Source organism: Calliphora vicina, chromosome 2 (genome assembly GCF_958450345.1).
Source record: "Calliphora vicina chromosome 2, idCalVici1.1, whole genome shotgun sequence".
NCBI lineage: Eukaryota > Metazoa > Arthropoda > Insecta > Diptera > Calliphoridae > Calliphora > Calliphora vicina.
Window position 1 is genome coordinate 58,318,769 of NC_088781.1, and position 21,706 is coordinate 58,340,474.

The window sequence follows — 21,706 nt, forward strand, 5'->3', positions numbered from 1 at the left end:
TGTCTGTCTGTCTGTCTGTCTGTCTGTCTGTCTGTCTGTCTGTCTGTCTGTCTGTCTGTCTGTCTGTCTGTCTGTCTGTCTGTCTGTCTGTCTGTCTGTCTGTCTGTCTGTCTGTCTGTCTGTCTGTCTGTCTGTCTGTCTGTCTGTCTGTCTGTCTGTCTGTCTGTCTGTCTGTCTGTCTGTCTGTCTGTCTGTCTGTCTGTCTGTCTGTCTGTCTGTCTGTCTGTCTGTCTGTCTGTCTGTCTGTCTGTCTGTCTGTCTGTCTGTCTGTCTGTCTGTCTGTCTGTCTGTCTGTCTGTCTGTCTGTCTGTCTGTCTGTCTGTCTGTCTGTCTGTCTGTCTGTCTGTCTGTCTGTCTGTCTGTCTGTCTGTCTGTCTGTCTGTCTGTCTGTCTGTCTGTCTGTCTGTCTGTCTGTCTGTCTGTCTGTCTGTCTGTCTGTCTGTCTGTCTGTCTGTCTGTCTGTCTGTCTGTCTGTCTGTCTGTCTGTCTGTCTGTCTGTCTGTCTGTCTGTCTGTCTGTCTGTCTGTCTGTCTGTCTGTCTGTCTGTCTGTCTGTCTGTCTGTCTGTCTGTCTGTCTGTCTGTCTGTCTGTCTGTCTGTCTGTCTGTCTGTCTGTCTGTCTGTCTGTCTGTCTGTCTGTCTGTCTGTCTGTCTGTCTGTCTGTCTGTCTGTCTGTCTGTCTGTCTGTCTGTCTGTCTGTCTGTCTGTCTGTCTGTCTGTCTGTCTGTCTGTCTGTCTGTCTGTCTGTCTGTCTGTCTGTCTGTCTGTCTGTCTGTCTGTCTGTCTGTCTGTCTGTCTGTCTGTCTGTCTGTCTGTCTGTCTGTCTGTCTGTCTGTCTGTCTGTCTGTCTGTCTGTCTGTCTGTCTGTCTGTCTGTCTGTCTGTCTGTCTGTCTGTCTGTCTGTCTGTCTGTCTGTCTGTCTGTCTGTCTGTCTGTCTGTCTGTCTGTCTGTCTGTCTGTCTGTCTGTCTGTCTGTCTGTCTGTCTGTCTGTCTGTCTGTCTGTCTGTCTGTCTGTCTGTCTGTCTGTCTGTCTGTCTGTCTGTCTGTCTGTCTGTCTGTCTGTCTGTCTGTCTGTCTGTCTGTCTGTCTGTCTGTCTGTCTGTCTGTCTGTCTGTCTGTCTGTCTGTCTGTCTGTCTGTCTGTCTGTCTGTCTGTCTGTCTGTCTGTCTGTCTGTCTGTCTGTCTGTCTGTCTGTCTGTCTGTCTGTCTGTCTGTCTGTCTGTCTGTCTGTCTGTCTGTCTGTCTGTCTGTCTGTCTGTCTGTCTGTCTGTCTGTCTGTCTGTCTGTCTGTCTGTCTGTCTGTCTGTCTGTCTGTCTGTCTGTCTGTCTGTCTGTCTGTCTGTCTGTCTGTCTGTCTGTCTGTCTGTCTGTCTGTCTGTCTGTCTGTCTGTCTGTCTGTCTGTCTGTCTGTCTGTCTGTCTGTCTGTCTGTCTGTCTGTCTGTCTGTCTGTCTGTCTGTCTGTCTGTCTGTCTGTCTGTCTGTCTGTCTGTCTGTCTGTCTGTCTGTCTGTCTGTCTGTATGTCTGTCTGTATGTCTGTCTGTCTGTCTGTCTGTCTGTCTGTCTGTCTGTCTGTCTGTCTGTCTGTCTGTCTGTCTGTCTGTCTGTCTGTCTGTCTGTCTGTCTGTCTGTCTGTCTGTCTGTCTGTCTGTCTGTCTGTCTGTCTGTCTGTCTGTCTGTCTGTCTGTCTGTCTGTCTGTCTGTCTGTCTGTCTGTCTGTCTGTCTGTCTGTCTGTCTGTCTGTCTGTCTGTCTGTCTGTCTGTCTGTCTGTCCGTCTGTCTGTTGAAATCAGTTTTCTGAAGACCCCACATATCTTCGGGATCCAAATCTTCAATAATTCTGTCAGACATGCTTTCGAGAATTTTGCTATTTAAAATCAGCAAAATCGGTCCACAAATGGCTGAGATATGAGGAAAAAACCAAGACAACCTCGATTTTTGACCTATTTTTTTTACCTATATCTGGATTACTAATACATTAATATAGACAATATGGATATCTAATGATAGATATTTCAAAGACATTTGCAACGACGTATATAAGACCATAGAAAGTTGGACCTACAATGGGTCAAAATCGGGAAAAAAAATTTTGAACCAGATTTTTTTTTTTTTTTTTTTTAAAAATTAAAAAACAAAAAAAAAAATTTTAAAATTAAAAAAAAAAAAATTTTAAATTTAAAAAAAAAAATTTAAATAACAATCGAAAAATTTTTTTTTTTCCAAAAAATTCAAAAAACAACTGGAAAAAAAATTAAATTTTGTTTACCTAAAAATATTTAAAATTTTGAAGTATAATTTGGTGAAGGGTATTTAAGATTCGGCACAGCCGAATATAGCACTCTTACTTGTTTTTAGCAAAATTGGCAAACAAAATATATATTCTCTATTTTAGTTAAATTTTACCCAAAGATCGTTAACGTTATTAAATTTATTTTAAGACCTTATGAAGGTTAAAATAATCCCTTAGGAATAAAACACAGTTTAAACGCTTGTGACATTTGTCTAAATATAAAAAAGTCTTCTAAAATAGTTGAAGTATTTGTTTTAAAAAAGTTTTATGGATTTTGAATATTTTTTAAAGTTTTTATACACTAAAACTCATAAAAACACACTTTTAGAAAAAACCAACTATTCGAGGTGAAAAATCCGGTTTCTTCGATATTCGAAATGTGAGCTTTTCAACAAAAACCAAAATCGACTTAACCAAAAAAAACCGATTATAACCGGCATATAACACCAAGGGGACGCCGAGCCACAGTGCCCCAAATTGAGGCATCTCGGGTATATTTTGTTTGCGATCCGATTTAATAGATTTATATATATATGGAATCTACTGGACAAGATTTACAGATCTACATTGCTTTAGCCATTATCATTTTGGGATTTTTGAAAAGTTTTTTGGGAATTGTGGGATTGTCATTAACAATTCACAAATATCTTTTTCACTTTTGGATTTAGATCAAAAGTTTTTATATAAGTTCAAACTCTCATTAAAAGCGATTCATAAACAAAACTTAGAGCATTTTAAAAATAAAAGTTTTCCAAAAAAATCCGCTACAACCTTTTATTTCCATATTATTGAAAAAAGTCTTCTTTTTTAATTCTTAAAAAATTTGTACATTTTTGAAAAGAGGACATAATTTCCAACACTTTAATGTATAATATGTATATTTTTTCTTTTCCACTAGTCAAATTTATGGATTGTGGATCGGCGCCACCTTGGTGTTATATGCCCAAATTCAAAACTTAAACTTATCAACACCTCCTCTATTGCCATGGGAATTTTTATTAAAATCGATCTATTTGTTTAGAAGTTAACAGATTTATTTCCACTTTTTTTTCTCAGATCCCCCACTGTGCGGCATAGGGTAAACTTTTTAACGATATAAAATTTTATACAATTTTAACTGAAATTTTGTGTTAAATGAAACTCTCATTCTATCTTTTTTAGCTGCCACATTCCACACGCTCCTTAGACATTGAAATTACTGGTACTGGCAGTATCTTCTTACAGTTCTCCTATAATTATCGATTATCATTGATAAAGAGAAGGATATTGAACGATGATTACAAAGAGTTACCAAAGAGTTTTATTGTTAAAACTCAAGCCGAATTAGCTCCCAATAGTCTAACTCTGAATTTGACACTATGCATCGAATATACGCCACTAGATGATATCAAACATTTAACGACAAACATGATTGTTGCAGAAATCTATTTACCCTCCGGTTACATTGCCAACGAGGAAACTATTGAAGGATTCAGATATAGTCTTGATATAGATCGAATTGGAAATGATCGACCAGATAAAATAGATTTATATTTCTCATATATCGAGCCGAATAAAGAGAAGTGTATTAGTCTGTTGGCCGACAAAAAGGATGATGTGAGAAACCTGAAGCCATCCACGATTTTTGTTTATGAATACTATCATTCGAAACATCAGGTTGCGGTATCGTATGAAATTCCACATAATTAAGATGTTTATAAACAACTAGGATCGCCTGGTGGCCGAAATTCGACCAATTTTGAAACGCTTTTTACCACTTTAATGGAAAGAATTTTTAAATATTTTTTATATTGTGCACATCTAGAGAAAATAACCTTTTAAACCATTTATGTTTCATTAATATTGGTGGACAATAACATACTTAAAAGTGTACCACAAAAAAACGTGTTGCCTATTTATATATAAGATTATGCATTTTTGTAGCTGAAATAAACATTTAATACATATATGTATAATTGACCTAGTACTGTTATTTACATTCATAACAAGTAAGAAAGATCATATAATACCCTACACTAAGTAAAAGAGCAAAAACATTTTTCTTTTAAAATTTCAATAATTTATATTTTTGAGTGATTTTCGGAAGTGGGCCTTATATGGGAGCTATGACTTATTATGGACCGATCACCATGAAATAAGGTTGTGTGATTTATGTCTAAATGAAAGTTATTTATGTTGAATTTTGTGTATATACCAACATTTTTAAGTAATTTAAGCACATTAAAGTGATTTTCGGAAGCGGGTCTATATGGGAGCTATGACTAATTACGAACCGATCGTAACAAAATTTGGTGACATGAATTTTGTATATATAGAACTTATTTGGAGCGAAATTTGTGTAGATACATATATAAATTAAACATCTATGACCGATAAAGTCCAATTTCGAGAGGACATTTGTATGGGGGCTAGGTGAAAAAATGGACCGATTTCAGCCAGTTTCAATAGACTTCGTCCTTGGGCAGAAAAAATTATATGTACCACATTTCATCGAAATATCTTCAAAATTGCGACCTGTACTCTGCGCACAAGGTTTACATGGACAGCCAGCCAGTCGACCAGACGGACGGACATCGTTTAATCGACTCAGGAAGTGATTCTAAGTCGATCGGTATACTTTAAGTTGAGTGTTAGACTAATATTTTTGGGCGTTACAAACATCTGCACAAACGCATTATACCCTCCCCACTATGGTGGTGTAGGGTATAAAAATACCATTCGAATACAGAAAATGTAGCAAAAGTCTCCCCCTTGTATTCTCACTCATGACCATAAAGCATAATTTCATGTTTCTAGGTCAATTGCTATAGAAAATTCAGATATTATTATCATTAGAATAAAGTAAATTCAAAAAAAGTAGAATTGGAATAAAGAAAAAGTACCATGAAGTATCTGCTTGAATTTTCACTCACTTAGGACCATATATACTTAGTTTCATGTTTCTAAGTTCATTGTTATAGAAAATTCAAAAAAACAACCATTAAAATAAAGAAAGTGTTACAAAAACTCTCCCCTAGAATTCTCACTCATTTAGGACCATATACGCTTAATTTCATATTTGTATGTCTATTAAATTAATAGTATTAATACAGAAAAATTAAAAAGTACCATTAGAATATAGAAAAAGTACCAAAAAGTTTGTGGTTTCCCACTCACTCGGGTCCATTTAACCTTCATTTCATGTTTCTAGGTCCATTGGTGAAGAAATTACAAAAAGTACCATTCGAATAAAGAAAAAGTACCATGAAGTATCCGCTTGAATTTTCACTCACTTAAGACCTATACGCTTAATTTCATATTTCTAGGTCCATTATTACAGAAAATTCAAAAAGTACCATTAGAATATAGAAAAAGTACCAAAAAGCAGACACTTGTAAGCTTTATTTCATGTTTCTAGGTTCATTGGTGAAGAAATTACAAAAAGTACCATTCGAATAAAGAAAAAGTACCAAAAAGTCTTCCCCTAGAATTCTCTCTCACGTAGGACCACAAATGCTTAATTTTATGTTTCTAAGTCCATTGTTATAGAAAATTTAAAAAGTACCATTTTAAGTATGAAAAAGTACCTATAGTTCAGTTCTCACATTTTGGTACCTAAATTTCATCCCCTATTCCCAACACCAACTTCACTCAGATACATATCAGCTAACTTAAATGTCGATAAGTGAAATAATTTAAAATGTTAAAAAAGTACCATTAGGAGATAAGTACCAATTTCCCCTTTCTCCTTGAGTTTGAAATTTGAAATTATTGCATTTTGCCAAAATTGTTTATGCTATAGACATGTCTCAAAAGATTAAAATCTGTGTTAATGTGCCCAAGAAAAAGTATGTTTTAAAAAAAGTACCAAACTGTTTACAAGGATTTGGACCAATATACTTCTTGGTACTCGAGTTCTAAATAACACCCTGTTAGTTAATTTTTGTATGAATCCAGGAACTAATGTTAAAGAAATTATCAATTTTGGCTTAATAATTTCAAATAAAATGTATTTTCTCGATTAAGATTCTATATCGTTTTATAAAAAAACATATTTTATGAAAAAGTACCAAAAATAAACACAATTTTTATCCCTTAAGGGTTCGAATTTCCAAAAAGTACCAAACTTATATTTTTTATTTTCTGATAAGTAAAGAATACGATTTAAAATTTGTTTCTATGTTTATTGGTTTAAAAGATACATAGGGTGCCAAAAAAGTACCAAAATAAAGTTTTTACCTGTTTTCTCCCCTAAAAGGTTCGAATTTCGAAAAAGTACGAAACACCTGTCAGCTTATTTTTTAAATGGAGTAACATGCAATTTTAACTATTTTTGTATATTTATTAGTTTTGAAGATATAAGGTTACCGAATTTACCATTTTTTACCCCCGTTTTGGGGAGAGTTAAAATTTCATCATTCTATCTTCATTCGTTTGGGCTGTGCGATGATGAATCAGTCAGTTAGTAACGTTACTCTTTTATATATATTCCCTGCCAACTATTACTATCCCAAAAGTGTTCCAAACGTATCATCTTGAAGTTGAAACTCATCGAATATGATATCGCTTTCTTATCGTAATAGTGTCACAGTGCGGGAGAAAACGTGCCACGCATATGATACCTACCAATTCTATCCATTTAGTGTATTATTATATCTAAATTTATGTCTAAAAAGTGTCCAGAGAGAAGATAATGTTTCCAATTCTGCTTCTTGCATTAAATTGGAAATATTTTATTGCATTCCAGTTATGAAAACACTATGCATATACTTATTTACATTAAAAATAAATAAAATAATGATATAACTTAACTTAATACGACTTTAATTAAAAATTAGAGTATAAAAAATTATATAAAATATGTTTCACTAATTAATTGGAATACGCAGGGACCGAAAATAATAATTCGTCTGTATGTTGAAATCAACTTTCCGTAGCCCCCAAATAACTTACAAACATGATTGATACATTTTTTTGTCATAATTTTTTTTGACATAAATTTTTTTTTATTTTTTTAACCCGAATTTTTTTTCATCAAAATTTTTTTTTGTCTTACATTTTTTTTCCAAAAAAAATATTTTTAAAACTAAAAAAAAAATTTGGAAAAAAATTTTTTTTTAAAAAAATTTAAAAAACATTTCGAAAATCAAATGTATGACAAAAATTTGTTTGGTAAAAAAATGTATGACAAAAAAATTTTTTTGGTAAACAAAAAGATTTTTGGGTAAAAAAAAAAATTCGGGTTAAAAAATATTTTTCCCGATTTTGACCCATTGTAGGTCAAAGTCTTATATACATACATCGTTGTAATGGACTTTGAAATATCTATCATTGGATATCCATAATTCCTATATTAATGACTTAGTTATCCAGATATAGATCAAAAATAGGCCAAAGTCGAGGTTGTCCCGTTATTTCAGCCATTTGTGGGCCGATTTTCTCGATTTTAAATGGCAGCCGAGCCGGAAGAATTCCCGATATATTGATGTATTAATCATGTTTGTAAGTTATTTGGGGGCTACGGAACGTTGATTTCAACATACAGATGAATAGACGGACAGACGGACATGGCGATATCGACTTCGCTATCTATAACGATCCAGAATATATATACTTTGTGGGGTCGCAAATGAAAAATGTAGAAATTACAAACGGAATGACAAACTTATATATACCCTTGCTACTCAAAGTCTGACAAATATATCTGACAAAAAAAATAAAAATCAAAAAATAACAATTATTTCTGACAAAAAAATAACAATTATTCCTGACAAAAAAAATAAAACTCAAAGTCTGACAAATATTCCTGACAAAAAATATAAAAATCAAAAATAACAATTATTCCTGACAAAAAAAAATAAAAATCTAAAATAACAATTATTTCTGACAAAAAAAATAAAACTCAGAAAATAACAATTATGTTGTGATTTTTATTATAAATGTCATAATTGTTACGGTCCCTGGGACCGTATCAATAAACAAAGTTTTTTACCTTTAAAAAAAACTTTGTTTATTGATACACTTTTAACAAACACTTCAATTACAAATATAATTTAAATTAATCACTAATTACACTGTGACACAAAATCGAACTTTCCGAATCGGAATGCCTAATTATTTTTATTATCCCGGAAAGTTGTAGTATCTTACTGTTTTTGGGGTCGAGGGATCCATTTTTGATATTTAATTTTACCTAAGATACACGCTAGATGGCGCTGTCATACAAATTTTCCTATTTCTTGTAGATTTTCATAGAAAACCAGTGTTTTTACATTTTTTCAGGCTAAAAAATTTTTTTTGATTCTAACTTCATTGCAAAACATATTATTTCTAATGATATTGCGTAGTACATTTTATTATTATTAGTACGTTACTATTACAAAAATAGTTTTTTATCGACAAAAATTGTGTTTTTTTCGGAAAAAAGATTTTTTTGTTACAAAAACTATTTTTTTATTTAAAAGAATAATATTTTTATAAAAACATATAAAACAAAATAACAATGAGAAAAAATAATGAAATGGATTCAACGGCGGCACAAATCTGTTTTCAGATCAACCTAACCTAGTTTAACTGAGATCTCAAAAACCCAACCTAAATGTATGACAATTACTGCTGTTTACACATGTTTTACACATGGCGTTCTTTTTCTTCTTCTTATGTTTATTAAAATAAAATGAATGTAGTAGCGTCAAGTGATTAATTCTTTTGTTTTTGGTTCGGGTTACTTTTATTTAATTTAACAATGAATGAATGTTTGCAGCATTTAAAATTTTATTGTTATGTTTGTGGAAAATATAATAGAAACAAAATTTGCTCCCAAAATACGAGAGTATAAAACAATTGTATTTGCAGTTTTTGGAGTAGAGGTTATTGAAAATGTAGATTGGGTACCTGAAAAAGTTTGCAGAACTTGTAATAATTCGTTAACTGCGTGGTTACAAAATAAAAGGAAGTCAATGCAGTTTGGAGTTGCAATGATATGGTACAATCCAGGTAATTTTTTTTAAATTTATTTTATATCATATATATTTGGATTTTTATCTTTTCAGGTGAACACGATTAATCACAGTGTTATGTGTGTTTAAATAGTTTTAAAGGAAGAAATAGAAAATAGAGGAGTCATGATTTATGTTGGTACAAAATATGCGGAATTACCAAAACCACATACAGAGTTTATTCCAATACCAAAACCAGGAAGTCCATATTTAACTACCGTAGTATCTACAAATGCTGCAGAGACAAGTGTCTACGATCCAACTTACGAGCCTTCTGAATTTAACAATCGAATGATACCAATATCACAAACCTGGTTAGATGAAGTACTCAAACACGTGAATATGTCAAAGCGTGATTCAGAGTATTTTGGACGTAAACTAAAACAAAACAATTTGCTAGAACCTGGTGTAAGAATAACTGCATATCGTAATCGTCAAGAAGTATTTCAACAATACTTCTCTGTCAACGAAGAAAATACATTCGTTTACTGTAATGATGTTGAAAAACTTATGACAGAAATGGGTACGAAGTATGTTCCTCATAAATGGAGATTATTTATTTATTCTTCAAAAACCAGTATGAAAGCAGTTTTATTATACTACAATAACAAAAAATCAAGCATTCCAATAGCATACAATTTGAACACTAAAGAAACCTACGAATCAGTAAAATATCTACTGGAATCAGTGAACTATAAGAAGCATAAATGGCGTATATGCTGTGATTTGAAAATGGTGGCCTTAGTTTGTGGTTTACAAGGAGGGTATACGAAAAACATGTGCTTTATATGCTTGTGGAACACACGTTACAAAGGAAATCAATATCAAAAACGTGACTGGGAAAAGAGAGACGTTTTTCGTGTTGGAACAGCTAACGTTATCCATGTACCTCTTGTACCAATAGATAAAATATTGCTATCACCACTTCATATTAAATTGGGTCTTTTCAAAAATTTTGTAAAAGTGTTTTCTGAAGATGGACCAGTTTATACTACTTTAAGATCTACATTTCCACGACTCAGTGCTAACAAAGTAAAAGAAGGTGTTGTATACAAATTTAATAATTTTGAAAAATGCATTACAATATTTTATTTTTCTAATTTTACAGGTATGTTTAATGGTCCTGATATTAGAAGATTGATGAAAAGTAATGAATTTGATAATTCTTTGGATCAAAATCAATTAATTGCATGGAATGCAATGAAAGACGTAATAAATAATGTTCTTGGTAAAAAAAAGGCAGACAGTAAACAAAGGGTTAAACGTCTCTTGCAAGCCTTTGATAAACTTGGTGTGAATATGTCATTAAAAATTCATTTTCTCCATCACCATATGGATTGGTTTGAAAACCAACTTTCCACCGAATCTGATGAGCAAGGTGAACGTTTTCACCAAGTAGCTTTAACCATGGAAACTAGATACAGAGGAAAGAAACTAGATTCTATGTTAGGAGATTTATGCTGGTGGTTAAAGAGAACCACCGATGAAGAGGATACTGACGATGAACAAGAACCAGAAACATGCACAGATCCACAATATACTGCTTCTGGAACCTTTGAAACATTAAACATGAAAATTGACAGTGATGATGATTTAGCTGATCCAAAAAGACAAAAATATCATTAATAATAGAAAATAGAATAAAACATATTTTTAATTTTTAATCGAACATGACTTTTTTTCCCAAACTTTTTGCAATCAGAATAAGAACATATTTATAAATATTATAAAATTATACATAACGAAAAACTTGGCTTTTTTACGTAAATTTTTTGATATTTTATAATCAATTGTATTATCTAATGAATTGGTTCAAAATGATTGCATAATAGCCAATATTGGTCAATATTTTAAGATGAATCAACAAATTCTGAAATTTAAAAATATCATTAAACATCGATAAACATTAAAGCATTTCATCCTCTTAAAAAAATTGATTCAATTTCATTTTGTAGCTGAATAAAACATAAAAAAATTTTCCAAGGAACATTTCAAACATTTTTAAACAACATAAAAATATAAACGAAATTGAAATAATATTTTTCAAGCCTTCGCAATATCATTAGAAATATGTTTTGCAATGAAGTTGGAAATCTACAAGAAATAAAAATGGATTCCTCGACCCCATAAACAGTAAGATACTACAACTTTCCGGGATAATAAAAATAATTAGGCATTTTTTTATCAAATTTTTAATGATTTTTATTGTTAGACAGCGTTCCAAAATCACCAACTTCAAATGCGTGTAAAAAAAAATCTAGCGCTGAACCAGAAAAAAGCCTTGAGGGTTTTGTTATGGAAAACGTCAGCTTTCATTTGATATTGGTTTCATCCCATTCCGATTTTGGTTGTTGCACAGTGTTATTTAATAAAACTTTATTTATCACTATTTAATTTGAACTTAAGTTAAAACACACACTTTTTATTTAACACAACCGATGATTTTAAAATTCATAAATATACTGAGTAAAAAGTCGGTATTAATGTAATTTGTTATTGTAAAATTTGTCACTAACCAAAAATAATATTCTTTTGTATACTAAAATGGATCGTTTTTGTATCATAAAGTACTTTTTAATATTATCTATTAAGTTAATTTTTAGGGATCTTTGTTTATAACTAAAATGTACATTAAGATGAGTATAATTCGATAGTAATGTAAATTGTTTCTGTAAAATGTTTTTTATATGCTGAGTAACATTTTAGAGACACAAAAGAGACACATTTTAGTTTACATATCCAAAAAATAACTTCCAATTGCTGGCAGGGTTATGATTCTTCATTACAAAAATTTATAATATTCTCTTTTGTGATTTTTTGGAAAAAAATTTCACATATGTATTAGAGTGTCCCAAAAAATTTTTTTTTTGGAATTTCGGAACGCATACCCTCTATTTTTTTATATATATAAAACTATAGTTAAATATGAAATTTTATCTTTCTAACATGATTGCAACCCGTGCCGACTTGCGATTTAGTTTTGTGGTGCATTTACAAGGGAAAAAATGCAATTTTTTCAGTTTTTGTAAAAATTTTGCCATTAAATTATTTCTTTTGCAATTTAATTTAAAATAATCGATATGTGTACGTAATTGTCGTTCTAATAAGACATAAAACACAAAAATTGGATAAAAAATGTTAAAGTTATCAAAAAAATCGCCAGGCCATTAACGTGTCTCAGGCCACTAGAACAAGAAACGTATGAACAAAATTAACATATTTTGATAAATAATAAAATAAGAGCTTATTTTTACTTAAAATATATACATATTTACTTGTATATGAGTTTTTGTCTTCGTAGGATAACGTTAACCTATTCCCAGGTATGACCAACAAAAATTATTTTTTTTAACGGCATTTGAAACTGCCAATTTCAAATTTTTAAAAATTTTGTTAAACAAATTTCAGAATTTTTTCATCATCACTTGGGGATTTATTGTCAACATAATAGGGAATAAAAATGTGAAAAAATTATGTCAATGCCTCCTATAGTTTTTCCGTACCTGTGATTTTCGAGAAAAACAAATTTTTTGGCCATATTTTAGCGAATGAGCCGAATTTCCTTACTGTTATGATTTTTAAGTAAAAGCTATTCAGAATATTATAGTCCATGTAATTTTAAATATAGTCTGAAAGTTTTACTAAAATCGGAAAACGTCAACCCTTAAATCGAGAAGGTCGAAGGTAAATTTTTTCAATATTTGGAATTTTTCATGGAAAAATAGCGAAATGTTATATATTTTTGGGCCGATTTTGATGAAACTTAAGAAAAGTTAACATGCTGTCTAGTATCTATAATAACAGCACAAAAATCAAATCAAAATCAACCCTTAATAGCACTTGGGGTTAAAAAGACAATCAGCGTTGATGACTGATTCATCATCGCACATCCCAAACGACTGAAGCTAGAATCATGAAATTTTAACTGTGGGTTCCTCCCTCCCCAAAACGATCCACTAAGATGGGATTTTTGGAAATTCGAACGTTTAGGGGGTAAAAAGGTAAAAACGGATAAATTCGTTAACCTTATGTCTTCAAAACTATTAAAGATACAAAAATACTTAAAATTGCATGTTACTCCATTTAAAAAATAAGCTGACAGGTATTTCGTAGTTTTTGGAAATTCGAACCTTTTAGGGGAGAAAACGGGTAAAAACTGTATTTTGGTACTTTTTTGGCACCCTATGTATCTTTTAAACCAATAAACATAGAAACAAATTTTATATCGTATTCTTTAATTACCAAAAAATAAAAAACATAGGTTTGGTACTTTTTGGAAATTCGAACCCTTAAGGGATAAAAATTGTGTTTATTTTTGGTACTTTTTCATAAAATATGTTTTTCTATAATTTGACATAGACATACGAATATTTTATTATGATCTCCCACCACGATACAGAAATTTATTTGAATAAAATTTTACCAAAGCAATGGGGATAAAAAAAGGTACTAAAAAGGGGATAAAATCGGGAAAATACATTTTATTTGAAATTATTGAGCCAATTTTGATAATTTTTTTAACATTGGTTCCTGCATTCATACAAAAATTAACTAACAACGTGTTATTTGGAACTCGAGTGCCAAGGTGTATATTGTGCCAAATCCGGGTAAACAGTTTGGTACTTTTTTTAAAACATATTTTTTCTTGGGCACATTAACACAGATTTTAATATCTTGAGACATGTCTGTAGCATAAACAATTTTGGCAAAATGGAATATTTTTAAAGTTCGAACTTGAGTGGTGTTCAAGGAAGAAAAGGGAAATTGGTACTATTCTCCTAATGGTACTTTTAAATTATTTCACTTATCGACATTAAAGTTAGCTGATATGTATCTGAGTGAAGTTTGTGTTAGGAATAGGGTACAATATTTAGGTACCAAAATGTGAGAACTGAACTATAGGTACTTTTTTATTCATCTAATGGTACTTTTTGAATTTTATATGACAATGCAATTAGTAACATGAAATTAAGAATATATGGTCCTAAGTGAGTGTGAAGTTTAGGGGTAGACTTTTTGGTACATTTTCTTTAATCGAATGGTACTTTTTGTAATTTCTTCACCAATGAACTTAGAAACATGAAATAAAGCTTACATGGGCCAGAGTGGGTGAGAATCTCAAAGTGACTGCTTTTTGGTACTTTTTCTATATTATAATAATTCAAAAAGTACGATTTTTTTAAAATAATGGACCTAGAAATATGTAATTAAGCGTACATGGTCCTATGTGAGTGAAAATTCAAGCGGATATTTCCTGGTACATTTTATTGTAGCGGTACTTTTTTAATTTTCTGTAATAATGGATATAAAAATATGAAATTAATCGTATATGTTCTAAAGTGCTTGAGAATTCTAGGGATAGACTTTTTGGTACTTTTTCTTTATTCGAATGGTACTTTTTGTAATTTCTTCACCAATTAACCTAAAACCATGAAATTAAGCTTATATGGGAGTGAGTGGGAAACCACAAGTGGGGGCTTTTTGGTACTTTTTATATATTCTAATGGTACTTTTTGAATTTTCTGCAATAATGGACATAGAAATATGAAATTAGGTGTATATGGTCCCAAGTGAGTGAAAATTCAAGGTCATTCTTCTTGGTACTTTTTCTTTGTTGTTATGGGTACTTTTGTGAATTTACTATAATAATGGAACTAGAGTTTCCAAAAAACCGAGAATTTCAAAACCGCGGTTTCGTTTTTTTTCGGTTTTGTGATAATTTTTAAATATTAATTGTTATAGAAAATAAATTGGTTGATAATATAGGAAAGGCAATAAAAATTTAAAATTCAAACTTTACGGGTTATGTTTTAATGAATGCGAATTCAAAAGTGATAATCAATGGTACTATTTGTTTATTGCAATGGTACTTTTTGAATATTTTATAACAATAAACCTAGAAATTTAAAATTAGGCACACATGATTCTGAATGAATTTGAATTCACAAAAGGTGACTTTAGGGTAACTTTCTTTTGCATTTTCTATAATAATGGACCCAGAAATATGAAATTAGACATTTACAATTAGATTCACAAAGGGAGACTTAATAGTACTATTTCATTCTTCCAATTGGGGTGGCGAAGCGCACCGGATCAGCAAGTGAGATATAAATGACAAAATTTGGTAAAAAATGTTAAAGTTAAAGTCAGGCCACTTGAACAAGAAATTTAGGAGAAAAAAATTAACATATTTCGAGAAAAATTAAAATAAAAGCAAATTTTTATTTAAAATATATCCGTATTTACTTGTGTATGAGTTTTTGTCTTCGTCGGATATCGTTGACCTATTCGCAGGTATGGCCCAAAAAAAATTTTTTTTTAATGGCTGGATCTCTATTTTTAAATTTTTAAAAATTTTATTAAACAAAAATTTCAGAATTTTTCGATCATCACATTGGGATTTATTGAGATAATAATAGGGAATAAAAATATGAAAAAAAATTATGTCAATACCTCTTAAAGTTTTTCCGTACCAGCGATTTAAATTTTGCGATTTTCAAGAAAAATTAATTTTTTGTCCATATTTTGGCGAATGAGCCCAATTTCCTTACTGTTATAAATTTTAAGTAAAATCTATTCATAATATTATAGCCCTGGTCATTTTAAATATAGTCTGAAAGTTTTACTAAATCGGACAACGTTAACCTTTAAATCGTGAAGGTCAAAGGTCAAATTTTTCAATATTTGGAATTTCTAATGAAAATATAGCGAAATGTCAAGTTAATTTCCATTTTTGTGCCGTTTTTTTTAAATTCTGGACTTTATGTTATATTTTCCTCAAGTTTCATTAAAATCGGCCCAAAATATATAACATTTCGCTATTTTTTCATTAGAAATTCCAAATATTGAAAAATTTGACCTTTGACCTTCACGATTTATTTATTTAGTGGAAAATTTTTACAAAAACTGAAAAATTTGCATTTTTCCCGAATTTTGGCGATAATACAGTTTTTGGGTCATTTTGACCCAAAGGAGATACAGGGTTAATTTCCAAAAAAAAATTTATAATGTAATATTCATTAATATAAATAAATCTACATATTTCTAGAAAACAATGCAGAAAGTTAACGAATTTCACCTATTTATTCCATATATCTGAACATTGACCTCGATGCGCGTCCAGAAATCCTTGTCCGATTTGGCTCAAATTTTCAGCACTTAACTTTTAGGCCTAGTGTCACAATATTCAACCCGGCACTCTTTGAAATCTAAAAAAAAATTGGCAGTCATATACATATAAAATTTTGTTTAAAACGAAATTTTAAATTAAATTTATACTAATATAAATACATATAATAAACTTATTATTTGATTTTTTTAATAGCACATTAAGTATGCTTTAATTTCCAATTTTATTCTTTAATTTATCGCTTTCCATTCCAATGTTATAGCATAAATTGTGAGCTAAGGTCTTTTTTCCAAAAAATAATAATGCACTTAACGGGTTAAAAAAATTAGTTTAAAACTTTTTTTTTCTAAAGTGCTGTGTTTTTATAGATTTATGATTATTTATTACTAAAAACTTTTAATATTCTCTTTAGTGACTTTTTTTAAAACAATTGTATTTTTATAAAATTTTGTGTAAAACAAAATTTGTATTTTAAATAAAAATTTATACTAATACTAGCTGTTTTACTTTGTATGGGAGGTGCCTACAAAGGTCAATTGTTAATCTAAACCATCCAGGGACCCATTCAAACACACACAACAAATTTCATCGAAATCAGACCAGCGTTAAGGAGGAGTTCAGTTACTAACACACGTACAGAAGAATTATATATATAAAGAATAAATACATACAATAAATTTATAATTTTTTAAATTAATAAATATTTAATAATTTATCGCTTTCCATTCCAAAGTTACAGCATAAATTGTAAACAAAGGTATTTTTTCCAAAAAACAATAATGCGCTTAAAGGATTTTTTTGGGTTTTCTCGAAAAAATTGTCAAATTGACCCCCAAAGTGTGAAGCTAGAGGGTTAAGATCTTCCATGAAAATGATCCCCATAAAATTCCACAATGCAACTCTGACAATAAGAATTCTCTCAGACATTAACTTACAACATTTTTTTCATTTAGTATAATGCTCCATTCGACCAAAAAATTAAAACTTTGACCCACTGTAAAGAACAAGTAAGAGAGCTATTTTCGGATGTGCCGAATTTTATATACCCATCACCACACTACACTTCAAAATATAAATTTTAAATAATTTTTTTGTTTTTTAATTTTTTTTTGTGAAAAAAAAAATTCGGGTTAAAAAACTTTTTTTCTGATTTTGACCCATTGTAGGTCCAACTTACTATGGTCTTATATAAGTCGTTGCAAAGTTCTTTGAAATATCTATCATACATAAAAGTTCAAAACAAAAAGCTTTTTTTTAATAAATTTTAAATATTTTTAGGTAAACAAAAATTTTTTTTTAAATTTTTTGTAAAATTTTTTTTTTTTTAAATTTTAAAAAAAAAATTTTTGTTTTTGAAATTTTTTTTGGTGAAAAAAAAAAAAATCGGGTTAAAAAACATTCTTTCCGATTTTGACCCATTGTAGGTCCAAATTACTATGGTCTTATATAAGTCGTTGCAAAGGACTTTGAAATATCTATCATATATAAAAGATCAAAACAAAAAGTTTGTTTTTGAAATAAATTATAATTGAAATTTGTTTATGGTACGAAATTTAAAATAATAGTGAACTTTATGTACTTAAATCGACTTTAAGGCTTTTGTAGTTAGGCTGAATATTTTTTAATTTATTAAAATAAGGAAATTCAAAAAATACATCGTCACCTTAATAAAACAATAGTGTATAATTTCTTTGACATTTTGAAATAATTGAGTTTAAAATTTGTGTGTTAGTACACATGTAGAACAAAAGTAATATTTCAATTGATCTTTTGACCCACTTTGTGGAAGTAGAATTTCACCAAATTTTGACCACATATAGTTATGTAGATTCTTATTATGCAATAAAAAAATTGAGGGAACCACATATTCGTACAACAAAGAATTCAATATTTATACCCTACACCACCATAGTGGGGAGGGTATAATGCGTTTGCGCAAATATTTGTAACGCCCAAAAATATTAGTCGAACACCTTAAAGTATACCGATCGACTTAGAATCACTTTCTGAGTCGAGTACAGGTCGCAATTTTGAAGATATTTCGATCAAATTTGGTACATATAAGTTCGGCCCAAGGACCAATCCTATTGAAACTGGCTGAAATCGGTCCATTATTTCACCTAGCCCCCATACAAATGTCCTCTCGAAATTGGACTATATCGGTCATAAATGTTTAATTTATATATGTGGCATTTCAAGTCAAGTGAACCAACTTTTAAAATCGATGTCTTCCGAACTTAACCAAGGTTAGATCTATTGGATAGTAATTCAGACACAATTTTTCAACAAGATCGGTCGAGAACTCTCCAAGTTAGAGGGGGTCAAAGTTTGACATTTTGGTCAAGCAGGTGTTTTTTCTTATTCATGTAACTTATTACCTATTGCTCTTAGCAAAATGTGTCCCAAATAGTTTAGATAGTTCTTTCTTCAATCAAAAGAATATTTAAAAAAAATAAGAAATTTTTAATATTTTTTTCCGAAATCAAAAACTTTTTAGAGTTTTTTAAAATGGACCCTTTTTTCTTAAAATCAAAATAATTATTTTGTAACTCAAAACATAAAATTTTTGACTTTTTTCGCAAAATCAAAAACATTTTTGACTTTTTTTCAAAATGGACCTTTTTTATTTTTTTTTTGCTCAAACAAAAGCTTAGATATTTTCCTTGAAGACTCTTTTGGTCGCTTAGTAGGATGCGAGTGGGATATATATCAAAATAAATATTATTTAACTCAAGACTTACAATTCTTGACTTTTTTTGCAAAATCGATTTTTTCCATATGGCCCACAGTGGGAGAAAACCCTAATTTAGTGGAACTAAATTCGTATCTTCTAAACGCTTGGCAAAATTAATTTCATTTATATGGAAATATTGCAGGCAAGGAGGTAAGCTAATAAAGCAATGCAAAATGGGTACTGCTACTTCAGTAGAATGAGCGGGAGAGGCTGCTAAACTACACTACCTCGGAAGAAATTCTATACTATTTTCAATTGTAACAAATTATTTTAATATATCTTTCAAAAAATTTAAATTTTATAAGTAATTTTATTTATAGCAAGTAACTATTTAAATCTATAGATTTTGGACATTTACCCTATTGCCGGCATAAACTTTTAAACTTTTAAACTTTTTTTAGTTTTATTAATAAGTTTATTTTTAAAAACGAATAACAATTATTAGTTATGAAATGATTTCATTTCATTATTATAAATAATTTAGTTATAATTAAACAATGAAATAAAGAGTAATTAAGCTAACTAACACTTGTTACAATTTTGTGAATTTTTATTACGAGATTTTTAAAATTTATTTAAATTAGTCGACTTCAGAGTCTGATGAATCACTAGGAAGTAATGGATCCAACAAAAGTTGCCTAACATCTTTCGATAACGGTTCCACTTTTTTATAGCTTGCAGGTGAAACTAGAGATGCTAATCGGGACTGATTTTTGAAAATCCCGGGGTTCGGGATTTGGTAAAGAATCCCGAAATCCCGACCCGGGGTTTCGGGATTTTAGATTTCCCGAAAATCCCGAATTATAAGAAATAAACGTACTTAATTATGTCTTTACAATTGAAAGAAAATTTTTTATTTAGCAATTAATTTTTATTAGACACCAAAAAGCTTAAAATACTTGCATGAGTACATTATATAAGAACAAATAACAATAAAGTATGTATATTAAGGTGGGTCGATTTTTTTGACGAAAAAAACAAAGAAACGATAGGTCTAAAATCAAATCCTATTTTGCGCATTTCGTCTTTTATCCAATGATATTTCAGTATTTTTTTATTGGATAAAAGGCGAAATACGCAAATGTTATATTTTTAATCTAAATAAAGCACTACCATATTTAAAAGGACTCATAATTTTAAGGCAAATTTGGTATATGGGCATTTGTTTTTAGCAACTTGTAAGTAGTTAGAATTACATAAATTTCATTTTTATATAATGTAATGACTAGGGGGCGGATTTTTATGCAAATGCATGTTTTTTCTCGAACATCCAAATACAATGTAGACCAATTATCTATACGAATCTCACATTTTGCTGTAAAATGGCATCGATTTGTTAGTGCATATTTTTGCATATTTTATTGATGATGCATATTTTGTTATATTTTACTTTAAAATGCATATTTATATGCATATTATCGAAATTTTTAATAAAAATATATGTTTTTGTCGACAATGGGCAATATATTGTCTGGACAAAAAGTTTTTTGTCGACTTTATTATAGAAATAGCATTAAATGTTATAGACTTACTTCTTTCGACATCGAGTAACTGGCATTAAGTTCTTCATTTCTCTATCAGCAGTTGACAATTATCATTACAAAACATTTTGCTTCAAAAAAGTTTAGATTTTTTTCTAAGTATCAAAATTTCATTAAATGTATCGAAAATAGTCATAATTGTTTTCATTGCAATTCCGATTAATAAGAGATTTCGTTATCGAAAGATTTTTTAACTCCACATACACAGTCACCGCTACTTACAGTCATTTCCCAGTAGTTTTAGAAGACTGTCCTGAACTAGTAATTTTCCTATCATTTAGTGTGACAACCGGTAATCTGGGGATTAATTGACCATTTTGGATAACTTAGAGATAAATGCAGTACACAATTTAAAGTGACTACACTATAGATTACTTAGAGACACTTAAGTGACAATTGTCTTTACGCTAGATACCATGGGATGTATAATGTAATAGCACCTAAAAAATTACCCATAATATATAAATTGGAGTCATCCAAGTGATTAGACATTAGTGACAATTACTGTCTATAAGGGAAACATTTACTACTTGCTTAACTGAGATCAAAATTAAGGTTGGATGCTACTTTACATCACGATCAATATACTGACATTCATTCATACCAAGGTTAATTAATATATTTATCGTTTTCTCAGAATAACAATTATAATTTTAAAAGTTTAGCTATTTAATTCCTAGTATAATTTAAAGAGTCCTAACTGTTGGGAACACTGTTGTGTATTTTTTGGACATTGCGCGAATTATAGTTAATTACTAGGGGGCGGATTTATATGCAAATGCATGTTTTTTCTCGAACTTCCAAATACAATGTAGACTAATTATCTATCCGAATCGCACATTTTGCTGCAAAATGGCATCGATTTGTTAGTGCATATTTTTGCATATTTTATTGATAATGCATATTTTGTTATATTTTACTTCAAAATGCATATTTTTATGCATATTATGCCAATTTTTAATAAAAATATAATTTTTTGTCGTTAATGGGCAATACATTGTTTCGACAAACATTTTTTTGTTGAATTTGTTAT

General features: G+C 30.2%; 1 protein-coding gene across 2 annotated transcripts in view; it reads left to right on the forward strand.

The window, feature by feature from the left end:
* The window catches only part of LOC135951192 (CD109 antigen-like), a 29,625-nt gene extending 25,447 nt beyond the window's left edge, over positions 1–4,178 (forward strand). For both annotated transcript variants that reach the window (XM_065500789.1, XM_065500790.1), the window contains one exon: positions 3,454–4,178. In XM_065500789.1, coding sequence (XP_065356861.1) covers positions 3,454–3,981 — 528 coding nt within the window. In that variant the 3' untranslated portion in view covers positions 3,982–4,178. The remainder of the gene's footprint in view (positions 1–3,453) is intronic.
* Positions 4,179–21,706: the final 17,528 nt, after the last annotated feature.